The sequence below is a fragment of the Corvus cornix genome, chromosome 1, assembly GCF_000738735.6.
Source record: "Corvus cornix cornix isolate S_Up_H32 chromosome 1, ASM73873v5, whole genome shotgun sequence".
NCBI classification, from domain to species: Eukaryota; Metazoa; Chordata; class Aves; order Passeriformes; family Corvidae; genus Corvus; species Corvus cornix.
The window spans coordinates 36,030,851-36,044,407 of NC_046332.1; the positions used below are offsets into that span (position 1 = coordinate 36,030,851).

The 13,557-nt window shown below is 39.5% G+C and overlaps 1 protein-coding gene across 2 annotated transcripts in view; it reads right to left on the minus strand.

The window, feature by feature from the left end:
• The window catches only part of NOX4 (NADPH oxidase 4), a 113,586-nt gene that overhangs the window by 45,764 nt on the left and 54,265 nt on the right, over positions 1-13,557 (minus strand). For both annotated transcript variants that reach the window (XM_039563028.1, XM_019286792.3), the window contains one exon: positions 1,611-1,692. In XM_039563028.1, the coding sequence (XP_039418962.1) occupies positions 1,611-1,692 (82 nt within the window). The remainder of the gene's footprint in view (positions 1-1,610; positions 1,693-13,557) is intronic.

Genomic DNA, 13,557 nt, shown 5'->3' on the forward strand with positions numbered 1-13,557 from the left:
GTGCCAAAATTTGGCTGATTTTTGTATGTTAGAGGAATCAGTCAATCTTGCCAAGTAATGTGGCTGAAAGCGTATGTCCTTTCCGTGGTGCAAGGCCGCTATAACTTCAAACAGCAGCAGAACTCCATACAAGCTATTTGCTCTATGGTCTTTGAAGAGCTGAACACATCCACTGTCAGAAGACAACAGACAACCCATTCGCCCATGAATCTGACATTGCGTAAAATTGTTAGTAGACTTTTTGCCAAGAATGCTAGCAATAAATTGAATGTAATGAAATGGAAAGTCAAACATCTTAGGAATGATTTATATAGAGATAAGTCTGTTCTTTGAGGAAGGACAATGAACTGGTTTCTCAGACCAGTCTGACAGCGTCCATATCAAAAATGAAATAATCTAAGCCAAGCAAAGCATAGTACTGCCAGGGTTCCAAAGGATGAGGAGAAAAGTAATAATTCATGGAAGTTCTATTGAAACAAGCAGACCAATCCATCTGCAAAAGGTGCCTTGCACTATTTCATATATTGTACCTCCACAGTATTCCACTAATACAGTGACAATGGACAATACAAACAAGAAATTTAGGGGGATAAAACTGTGTCACCCTTGAAGTCAAAGCAAAACTTCACCATTTTCAGAATCAGGATTTCATCCTTGAGTGCTTTTATTTTCAAGTATTCACAGTGAGGAGGTGACAGGCTTTCAGCACTCAGCCTCTCTAATTGTCTGCTCTTAAAACTAAATTTTATTATCAGATTTTAAGAGATTTAACACCTAGCTCCACTGGCTTCTTACCTATTTCAGAAACCTCCTAAGAATAGTAACTAAAATAAATAACTTTGCTTGTTTCCATCATCATTGGGGGACTGTCTTCATACATCCTTTCTTCCTTCTCCTCCCTCTGTCCACCCTGCACTAGCATTCCTTCATTGCTCATTCTGGTCAGGGTTAATGTGAGGACTATTTCCTCTTCTTTCCCCTTCACTGCCTCTGTTCAAGACTTAGATGAAAGTCACTGTTTCTTCTAGTCAATATATAGCAAAGAGCTTTTATTGTTTCACTCAGGTATGTCACTTGGAAAAAGAAGAGGTATGGACCAGGGTACACAATACATTCAAGATCTCCTAAACACTCAATACTACTCTTTTGATCCCTTTAGGGATATAGGCAAACATATACCCCTAAAAAAGGCAGGAAAAAAAATGTTTCCTAGTGTTTGCAGGCTTTCACAGGAAAGCCTGTGAAAATTCAAGGGAATCTGTCACCATAAATGATGGAATCCCAGAAGACAAGAATGGGGATTAGCCTGACTAAACATCTACCTGTGTCAACAGTGAAACAAAGCTCCATCAAACACTGATCAAGGCAACTCAACATCTGTGCTCCACCACCACCACCTCCCCCACTGACAGCTGGGCGTGCTTGCAAAACGTGTCTGCTTCTCCCCAACACCACTCCAAAGACTGCAGAGATCAGTGCAAGTGTGGCTCCCTGACAGCTCTGCCTAAGGACTTCGCACCAAAAGCATTTACAGGGCTATAAATGCTTTACTCTCCCTTGCTGCAAATAGATAAAGATTTTATTTCTCCCAAGAAGACAATCTTACTTACTTGGGATAGCGCCTCTGCTGAAAGATGGGCAGAATCTCTGTATCTTGATTAGAATGTAGAAGCAGTAAATCCCGAAATCTTTCTGTCAGGACAAAGAAAAAAAAAAAAAAGAAAAAAAGAAAAAAAACAAACCCAGACTGTGACTCTGCATTATAAATTCAGGCCACAAGTTAGCAAGCAGTAATATCAGTGAATTCTCTTCTCCAGCAATATTTAGCAGAGGACAAAGCTAAGCATATAGGGCCTAAAAATCACTGTTTCCTGTAAAAAACTTTTAATATTTTAAAATGTCTTTTTTTTCATCCAATACTGAATTCTAGTAGTGTCTATAAGTTTCTGAGGTCCGCACAGAGGTCTTCTGGGTATCATGCAGAGACAGCCATAAACACTCCCTGCCTTGAACAGTGTAACCTAAACAGAAAGGAGGAGCCCCTAAGAATTCAAGGATCACAGTAGTCTAAACAAACATAGATTAATTAATTCATCTAAATTAAACTGCAGTACAAATCCTTTGGTAACTGACTTGATGTTTGCAAGGATGGTTGGAAGACTGGACTGCTTTTTTGTCACTGTCATCTATTGTCATCTATTTTAAAAATTGCATGATAGGATTATCTGCAGGAGGTAAAGCTTTTGTAACTTAATTTCACTGACCACCAAATGAAGGGATGGTTGTGCTTTGCATAGCTGCCTTTCTCTTATGCCTTTCTCTAGAGGTAGTTGGATGCAGTAAGTCAAGTAGGATCTGTAGGAGCTTCTATCAGGCCTGATTTCTCAGTAGTGAAAGACGGAAACCTCCTCAAAATTCACATAATACCCAGATTCAGGGATAGAATAGGATTTCCCACCCAGACCAAATTCCTTTAGTACATCCTGTAGCTCTCCACAGCATGGGACATGCTCTGTTTCCTTCTTTCCTTCCATCATCTGCAAGCTTAATCTGTTCTACACTGGCACAGAATTTAGGACACAGGTGATGCCCTTTCCATCTCCTACCCTTCCTTCAATACCTTATAACTGTGGCTGAAAGTCTTCAGCTACAGTTATTATCCTTCTTTTGCTACACCAAAGTTTTGTAGCCTGTGTTGTGTGTGGCAGCTGTACCATGGATTTCTCTAAACTAACTCTCTTCCATGAAAGTTTTTCATTCTGGCAACTGAACCTGAGGGTAAGAGTAGTCCTCCTCCTCTTAGATTCTTATGTATATTAAAATATCCTCTAACAACAAGTTTATGGATAAGGAAATTACAGGACAGAAAAACATTTAGTTTTATGTAATGCTATGTCATCATAACTAAACTCCATTAATTTGGATACAGTTCTGCTATGTAGCCTCTAAAGTGGAAAGAAACCCACCCAAAACCATGCTTCATAAAGTTGTAAGACCTTGAAAAAAGCACAGTAAATTCAGAAAGAGGTCAGCTGTCTCACACCTCTAGTCTTTCCTCAGCTGGCTAAGACGTATTGCAAACATCTTGGATAAGAGACCAGGATCTGCCAGTGAAGAAAGAAGGGCTTATCTTTGTTCCTTTATTTCTACACCTCTTCAGATTCAATTCTGAAAAAAATAATTCATACCTGCAAAATTCTTACCACGTCTTCAAAATGTAACTTAACCTTCCTGTACCTAATTAGAACAAAGACCAGATGTGGCCAACAAAAATAAATGCAATAAATGCAATGCTGTAAAGATGAAAGTTAAATCCAATGAGCACCTTTCAGGAAACAGCCTGCTCACTGTCTTGAGAAAAAGCTTGCCATTATGGCTACTTCTTGATCTCTTCCTGAATTTTTAGAAAGATGAAGAAGCTTGCTTTTCTTTCAGTCTTCTGGTACATGGCAGTAGACTGTACATACACATGCCCTATCATCCTTAAAGATGATACATTACCATCTTCAAAAGCCACTGGACAAGAACTGAAAGGCTTCAGAAAGCTTTCACCGATGCAAAAGATCCCCTTATGTTTCAGAGCTAGCACATTAACTTCCACCTCCACCTCAGTAATCTCCTCACACAACTGAAGCTACTGTTGCATTTCCAGGCATCCTCTACAAAAGCCTTCATTTGAACAACAGCCTTTCTGTGTGTGTGGTGGAGGAATGAGAGGAAGTTTACAATGGCAAACACAGTGACAGGCCTTCTTTCCATGACTTGAGGATTTTGAAGTCTAGAACACAGTGCGAGACACCATGATTAAGGATCTGTCTTTGTGCTGGCATGGCTGATTTACTTTTGAGGGCCTGTAATCAGGTGTGACAGTGATATAAAATGTGGAGAGACATGCTCTTACTCAGTTCAGTGCTGCACAACACCACATTACAGGTAGGTGAGTGAAGCTGGTTTCTCAGACGTTGGTAAGGGTCTGTGACTCTCTGGGAGAGACAAAACACATCTCAGTGAGTGTGCAGATATGTCCCGCCTCACTGTTCTGTCTGAGATGGATATCACCCAGGCAGAGAGACATATTCCATCTCTATCTCCTACTCCATGACTTTTTCTTGTGCTGCTGCCCTTCCACATTGATCGAGGCCACCTGGCTTCACTCCAGGACTCAATTCAGCAAGCAGTGATCTTGAAAATATTTTGAATAGTAATGTGACAGGGCTGGCCAGCACTGGAACAAAAGCAGCCAAGTTATGGCATCTGAAATTGGCCTGAACAGTTTTCCTACTAGATCTTGTTTTAGTTAAAGTCAACTTTTTTTTCCCCCCACACTATGGCAAATTTCCCAGACAGATGTATTTTCTTTTCACCATACAACTTTACTCATTTTTCCATGTGGCGTGGTTTAACCTCAGCCAGCAACCAAGCCCTACACAGCTGCTCGCTCACTCCCCCCACAGTGGGATGGGGGAGAGAATCAGAGGAGTAAAAGCAACAAAACTCATGGGTTGAGACAAAGACAGTTTATTAGGACAGACAAGGGAAGAAATGATAATCATTATAAAAATAGTTAGAATATACAAAACAAGTGATGCACAATGCAATCAGCTCACACTTGCCAATCAATGCCCAGCTAGTTCCTGAGCGCTGGCTCCTGACCAGCTGTGGTAGTTTAGTGATCTTTCCTTAGTTTATGTACTGATGCCATATGGTGTAGAATATCCTTATGACCAGTTGGGGTCAGCTGTTCCAGCTGTATCCCCTCCCAACACCTTATATCTTCCAGCCTTCTTGCTGGCAGGGCATGTAAAGATGAAAAGTCCTTGTCTTAGCATAAAGACGACTTGGCAGCAACTAAAACATCAGTGTGTTATCAACATTATACTCATCCTAAATCCAAAACACAGCACCATACCAGCTATTAGTAAGAAAACTGACTCTATTCCAGCTGAAACCAGGACACCATAGAAACACACTATAAGGTAATATTGCACCTCATCTCAAATCTATCCTACAACTTCTCCCAGCACATTTAACCTCCATGTCCTGTAAATCCTCTTAAGAGCAATGGCATGCAGAAATCTTTAGGACTAATTTGTCCCACGGGACCATTGTGTACACATGTCACTTTTCAGCTCTGTGATGTTCACCTATTACACATATGTGTGCATACTACCAAAGTCACTCTAGTACAAATGACACTATTGCCTTTAAGGACTATCCAGCAAGGTGATGAGGGAGGTGACCAGAGCCTTGGCAGCTACTGACAGCACAGGTACTTTTGGTGCTCTTACAAAAGTAAATATGAGAAGATTAATGCTTTACAAGAGAAGGCTTTTCAATTTGCAAGAACAAAGTCACAATGATAGCTTCCCAAATGGGGGAGAATTTCTTCAGAAACCTAAGACCTTGTTCTAATTCACGCTACAACAACAAATGAAAGACTTGAGAACTAATGAAACCAATAATTAGAGCATGTTTACATTATTTTCATTTGCAATCAGTAGTTGATCAATAGAACTAAAACAAGTCACAGTCTTTTCATTACTTGGGTAATTTTAGAGAGGTGTCTTCCAAAATTTAATCTTTTTTCCTGTGATGCTTTTGTCTAAGTGTTGTCTAAGTGTTGGCCAAGGTGGTTTACTTCTGAAAACCGGCGATTATCTTCTCTTTTCCTCATTCTGTTCATGCTATTTGCATGAGTTTAAGTCTGCACTAGCTAACGGATTGTTCACATTGTTCTGAGATCAGCTATACCACTGTTTGTTTTGCTGCTCCACTGAGTGTGACACTGCAGCCTGTCTCACTGATGCTCCCGTAAGTTTGCTCACAGGACAAAGTTCTCAGAGACACCAAGAAGGGTTGTTTAGTCACATCTTATGCTCAAAGTTATGTTTTCAATACGATGAGTGCTTCAACTTCATCCTGGCTTTCATTTTGAGTGTACAGTTCCTTCCAAGTCCTTTATCAGTGAGAAGTCCTCAGTTAAATTTAGGCAGTCTCATTGAGACCATCCATGTTTAGCTAAACATGTAGCATAGTTAGTTACCTGTGATGACTGGGGGCTGGTTGAAATAACACAATCTTATGCCCTGTCCTCCTAAATGAGGAAGGTTGCAGACTATAAAGAAGAAGTTTGCCATTGAAATCTTCATGGATTTAACCTGTACTATATATATATATATATATATATATATACACACACCTTTCTTCCCTGCTTTTTATCTAATTTTTCTTATCTCTATTCTATCTTTTGCTCCTCCTCCCCCTCCCAGCATAACATATTCACAAGTCAGCCACTGGAATCTCAGTTATAAATGCCCTTACCATCTTTGTGGTAACACCTGTTATGGCAAGCCAGTTAATCTACAAGGACAGAAGGTTGCATTTCAAGAGAAATTTTCCCTTTAAAATATTTAGATTAATGCCATATTTGTTCTCAAACAGAATGGGGTTGTGCTCAGTATGGTGTGTTGACAGTAGTGTCAGAAAAATGAGAGCAAGAATGGGCATACGGTCTGAAGGTCACTCAAACTGATTACACAGTCAAGTTTGCTTCTTCCAGGATACCCTATTGCAGAAGGGGAAAGAGAGACAAAGGAAATTTTTGCAATATTTTAATATCTGGGGCTTCTCAAAGAAAAGAAAAATAATTTGTATAGAAGGTCCCTGTGAGTTAAAACACATTATTATTCACATTCTGTAGACAGAAACGCACTGTGGCACAAGGAGCACTGGCCTTGTTTTTTAAAGCTGTCACGTCCCTGAAGCTCTTATTGCTTTAGCACTTCAAAAATTATGCCAAAAGTCACACACTGCCGTCGTGTAAGGTTTGACTTTAAAAGTCAGGTCTTGTGATTGTCTTTTCCTGCTCCTTCTTTTTACAAAATACCTTACAGAAAATAACAGCAAAGTCACTCCACTTTCACTGTGATTTCACTCTGCTGAATTCCAAGGATCTTGAAAAATCAAATCCCTGCTCCTTCAGAGTTTGACAGGTATGAACTTATGAGGTCACTGCAGTATATAACTGCAGTCTGAGACATTACTGGTTTGTTTATCCCAACCACCGTTTACCCAGCACCTTGTGACCATTTTCTGAAACTCTAATAAAAAAAGGTTGAATTGCATGCAATCAACTCAATTAAGAACACCATTAAACTGATGGCAATTGGCTTTTAAAGGATAAGGATTTTTTTAATACCAGTTCTACAGATTTTTTTAGAAATGAAGTTAATAAGAATAAATAGAAATGCGATGAGGAAGCAACCAGAGAATGGGAGAACAGAATAGCTTAACCAGTTATAAGGTACAGAAATTGCAGGTCAGCAGCCAGCCAAGCTGCCTACCAAATGGTCTATCAAGAGTGGCACTCTTCTACATTTGGATATTTTGTAGTCATGTTTCTGTAATTATCTCTTCTGCATTCACTGAGAAACAAATATCAGTTCCACCTTTCACCACAAGAACATTTGTAAGTCCTCCAATTTCAAACTAAAAAATCTGCTTATTTATGCAAAATGCACAGTGGTCTGAACACCTTTCATGTCATGAATAACAACTTGCAATAATTAAAACAAAATAAATTTAAAAAGAAGTCAGCTTTCTTAAAACTGCTGGTGATATTTAATAGGATTTGAGATCCACTAATCTAACTTGTTTTCAAGCTCTGTAAATTTGGAAATGCTGTCATAAGTAGTTCCACAGTGCCTTGTAAAAATAAAAGGCATTTAGGAAGAAGTCCTTGCCAGTTAAGGACTATAAAACTATGATGAGCAACAAGATGTCATAAAAATGAAATGTCTGATATTTTAGTTTGACCTGTGGCTTATTAATGGCCAAAGTTCTTGAAGTTAAGGAGCTATCACTTCTCTCCTCTTGAAGAGTCAGTGCTACAAATATCCTCCATCAGATTAAAAGGGGAGGAAAAAAAAGATGATGAGTTAATGCTGATGATCAAAAGGTTCCAAAATGATTACATCATCAGCCTTGGAATTCCCCTGAAACATACATATTTTGCTGATAGAGACAAGCTTTTTGACCAGATTGAACTTCCATGATTCTCAGTCCATTAGGCCTCGCAGAGTTAATTCTCCTATTTTTTCACCATCGTTTCCTTCCCTCTTGATCAGTCATCTGAAAGACTAATTAGAGCCATTATTTACAGAGCTACTGAAAACCCCTGAAAACTAGCAAAAACCCAGAAAGTTGAAAACTATATATAAACCCTTTGCTGTTTATATTTATTTAAGGGAAATAGAAAAGCCTTTACAGAAAGGCGAATGGACTCTTCATTTTCCAAGGCAGGTGAATAAACAGTGATCATCCTTCCTTTCAACATTTTCTTTTGCAGGACTTTAGCTTATTTAAGCAGATGGGGAAAAATAAGGAATTCAACAAATCATTTCACAGGTCTGCAATGAACCTCCAGTCACTCTGGACCTGCAGAATAGTCCTACTTTCTTTAAAGAAAGTCTGTGTATGCTCCGCTTTCTCTCCTAACCTACCTTTGCATTCTAAAAAGCTCCTTCTCTTTTCTCTAGCTGTGTGCTTACCAGTTCAAAATCATTCTCCCTCCCTGATTCCAGCATCACCAACTCCTTTTCCTGCTGCAATGTTAGCTGCTTTCTTGTGTCTTTAAATTGTCCCGACTACTACATCAAAATTGACGTGGAAGGATTTATTTCTAGCTAGATCTCCCTTATTTACACTACAATCACACATCTTGCATAATTTAGGTAGGTATACCCATATATCAGCCAATGAAGAAAGAGAGCAAAACCCAGTTCTTGTCCCAGGAACCTTAAAAGGTTGGAAGGAAAAGGCATCACTTGTTTTGTTTCAAAAAAAGGAGGAGAGATTCTGAGGACCATATTTGAACTGCATTTTGTACGACTGACCTGGCAAGACATCACTGAGTGACCCAGACTGCCTATTAGCTACACCGCCCAACCCAGGCTCCCCAGACAGCCAGGGAAGAGAAGCAGACACAACGCCAAAGTCAAGCAGCCTGGGTGCTCCATACTGAGCTGGAAATCCTTTTGAAGGTAACATAGCAACTCCCTAGTGGAGCTGGGAATTAGCTGACTGCTGAGCACCGATATCTTAGTCAAGGAACATTTTTTGCCTTAGAGATACCTACTATACTTGAAATCTATTTCTGTCGTGACAGTACAGCTCATTCCACAACTCAGCACTTACAAAGTGCAACAGTAAAACACAGTTTCTAAACAACACAAAACTTCAACTTAAAAAAAATACCTTTATAAATACATGCTCTGGAGGAAACGTTATTTATGCAGATTTTTTTATAGCACTGCATTCTACAGCTGCTGCCTTTGGCCATGAAGGGTTGTACTTTGCTTTTTGAATTCCCCATGAGCAAATGCAGGGAGGCTCAACTACCATTTCCTTCACTAGTGCTGTACTATCCTCTTTCACAACACGCCAGAAGAAATGATTAGACATCAGTATATCCTTTTGGGCTTTAAGATAATGTTGTGACATTTGATCTAAAAAGTCCTTACACTCATAGAAAAAGAAAAAAAATAAACTATGCAAAGCAGGGAGGATTCAACTAGTTCTCTCTTTGTAACTTGTAATCTGATACAGAAACTGGAGAAAGCCCAACCTTTCAAAAGCTACATGGAATTTTTTAACACTGAAATGGAGCTACTATCCAGCTGTGCAATTACTGCAATACTATCCAGCTCTGCACATCTCCAGAGAGTTTGCCTCTAAGAGGCTGAGCAAAGGCACAATTCATCAGGCTGTACTGATTCACACCAAGGCCCCCCTACTCTATTATATGGCTTCATTTGCAGACACATCTATAGAAGAATGATCACAGAGTAAGACTCTTCTGCTTTCAACCTTTTCTATGTCAGTGCATCTCCTGAGTCTAAGGTGGTTTGCCCATTAAGAAATTCTTAGACTTCTCTTTAAAGTACTTGCCCAATCCCCATGTAAACCTATTCCATTTGACAAGGAGTTCCATGTGTTTCTCACCTACTACATGAAGATTCATCACTTTACGTTTGCCCTGAAATCTCACTGACTGTATTTGATGGCCAAAAACTCTGATACTGGCAGAAACTGTGAACAATCAGGCCCTACCCAACACTCTTCCAGTGTTATGCATGATTTTGCAGACTGTGGCTATCTATATTCCCCTGAATTATATCTTTTTCAGGCTAAAGAGCCCCTGCATAGTCAGTAATCCCATGTTTGGAAGCCTTGCCACACTTCTGATCATCTTTGCCGTTCCTTCCTGAACCCTGGCCAGTGTTATGTCTGAGTGATGAAGACCAGACCTGCACACAGGATTGAAGTCCTGGTAGCACCACGTTAACACCCACCAGCTGCACAGTCATCTCCTTGGCTTTACTCTCCACTCCACTCCTAGTAATTTTCCCCTTTATTGCTGCTGAGCACTAAGCTGATGTCTTCGTGGAAATAGTTATCATGACTCCGAAGTGTTATTCTTGGGCTGCCATGGTCTCATAATTGCCAGCCATGTGTATTAGCATGTCACCAAATATATTAAACACCAGCACATACCCACATGCATACATTCACTGGTATTTTTAGCCAGGTCTAAAAATAGGTTTGCAAGTGTAATATATTTTATACATTTGAACAAGCTACAAGAACTTTTCATTAAACAGATTTATATGGCAGTCACAAAATAAAGGAATTAATCTTATCCAAGACTGAAATTCTGTACCATAACATAACCGCCACCAGTCACTGTGATCTCATTCTTGGGCTTTTGCCTATTCCTATTTGGTGTCAATTTAAACTGTAAGCATGGGATCATTTCACCTTCTTACTAATACAGACACAGATTCATTATTTCTCTCAAATATACAAATAAATTACTGTATAATAACTACACAGAATCACAGAATAGTTGAGGGCAGAAGAAATCTTAGGAGATTATCTAGTCCTGCTCTAAGCGTGGTTAGAAAGAGCAGGTTGCTCATGGCCACGTTCAGTTGGGTTTTATGTGTCTCCAAGGCTGGAACCAGATGATTTTTAAGGTTCCTTCCAGCCCAAACCATTCCATGATTCTAGGATATAATCAGCGGGTCTGCTTATGGAAAAGAAATGGAATACAATATTTTGTGCTGTTCCCATTGATTGCCACCTCTGGATAAAACTGCAAACCCATGTCTGTTTGATGAGAGGGACACAGCTGGTTAGGAGACAACTTTCCCCACCCAGCTGATAGATATGCAGGCAAGACACTGCCCTTCAATAAGCTTCAGACAGCCTGGGCAGGTTAAATACTGGCTTCTCTTAGTTGGGGCAAGGATGGGGGAGTAGGGGAAACGCCAAAGGAAAAAGGAGTTTGCAAAAGAGAATGGGGTTTTCCTTGTTAATTCACCCTCCCTCACAGTCCTGGAATATAAAATAGAGATTGCCCAACCCTCATCCCTCCAACAGCAACCTTGAGCCATGCTGCTGATCACCAATGCTGTTAATCACTGAGGCTTAGCTGACCTTAGAGGGATCATCAGGCATAACCTGGCCTTGCTCACAGCCAAGATGTGTGAATACCTGCATGGAAGGTGCTAAGTTGTTCCCAGAGGGCCAGAGGGGAAGCTGCAGTGTGCTGGATACTGCGCTCGGAGTGAACAGCACTGACAGACACCCTGTGCAGGAAATGCCTGTCCAGTCAAACACTTAGATGAACTGAACTGCTAGAAATAACAGTGTGGGTGCAAGTAAGAAATAAAAGAAGAAACAGGGTACTGAGGGACTCCACTGATATATAAAAATCATTTCCCCCGTGTTTTCAGCTGCCTGTCCCTTTCAGAGAACACATGCAATTTTTTCTCTAAAAGCACTAGTTACACTGAAGCATAACACAGGATAATGTGGTCAGAGCTCAGCTGGATCCTATTTTCTATATAAATTTTGCTAGTCAGCTGGGGATGATCCACTGGGAAGAAATGTATATTTTTTCCAAAGATCTAATCACATCTGAGGTTCTATTTCTTATAACATCTCTCAAAGGGCAATATCAAAACCTTAGCAGGAAATCATTCAAATGACTGACAAATGAAATGAGCCATTAGATACTGTTTTCCTCTTTTTTGTTTTGATAGGTGATAAAACGTAATGCATACAAGTGTATCAGAAGATGTATCCAAAGCATGGTTTAATTTCACCCTGATATGAGCAATTCTGTTATTTCTTCTTATATTTGAATTAGACAAGTCATTCTCGAGAACTTAAGACGGACAACTGCCTGAATATAAACTACTACATACAACCTAGTCTGGGTAGTTTTCATTTATTTTTAATTCATAATTTCTTACAAATACCTTTATTTGTTGACTTAGCAGTAGCTCTTGTGTAGACTTTCATTAAAATATGCTGTGGGATTTTCCTTTGGATTGTCATCTCCATCCTTCAACTATAATGTTATGAACATAATGAAATATTAAATAGACATGTTTTTACATGACAGAAAGTCTGTTATTACTCAAGGCAACAGAAGAAGTATTTTCAGCCTTGAATGGGAGACGAAAGCTGAAGAATTTTACTATGCAATACTACACTGATAACTATTCTCCAGAACAAAGAACAAGTGGTTTAACACGATTTGGATCAAACAGTTCCTCACATCACTGTAAGGAAATAACTTGACACATCTTTTTCAGAAAAAGTGATTTTGCCAACTCCTCTAAGTATAAACTATCATTAGATATCAGTTACCAGTCATGACCTGGTGTATAACAACACATCAATGCACCATCACAAACTCAGCAATACATAATGGCACAGAAATGATAAAATCCTCTTCATGCAGACATGGCACATTCTGGTGCATATGTGCTGGAAAGTATGGGACACTTCTAAAGAAATATTCTTTCTTTAAAAATTTTTGGATTAAGGAACTGCTGCTTTTTTTGGAAATTGCACTGAGAAAATTTCATTTGCCATGCTTGTTAATAACAGGGCACAATTAGCATAATCCCCTCAGCCCATTAAAAAATGAAAACATCAAATACCAGAAATTATAAAAATGTCTTTAGTTACAAATTTTTCTTTTTTCAAACCAGTCACAGCTAAGCTCAAGAGACAATCAGCTGACACAGTGTAAATGAAATCCTTGAGGGAAAGCCCTGTGCCGTCAGGCTGGCACCAGTCACTTGGCAAAGCACAGCAAGGCACCACAGCTTTGACTTTGAAATGTGCGTGGGTGTCTGTGGCATTTTCCTTGAGGAAATGGCACTTACAGTGTGTTTAATGAATATGGGAATATGTTAAATTTATGACAAGAGATAGTCCTTAAAGCTGCTTGTTGCAGTGAAGAGCACCAACTGCCCACTGATTTATTTTAATTTCATGTAACATGAGGAGGCTTTTCAGAGGCTGTAGGTGTACTTGTTATCATTGACAGTACAGTAAAATCCTCACAGCAGACACTTGAGCAATACCCAAAATAGCCAATAAGCTCTGAAACTCCTCCTCTCCCCAAAATTCCCCTTCAACACTGAAAGCAGTTGCTGTCACTTCCACTGAGTGCCTCTTTCTCCAATACATATAAAT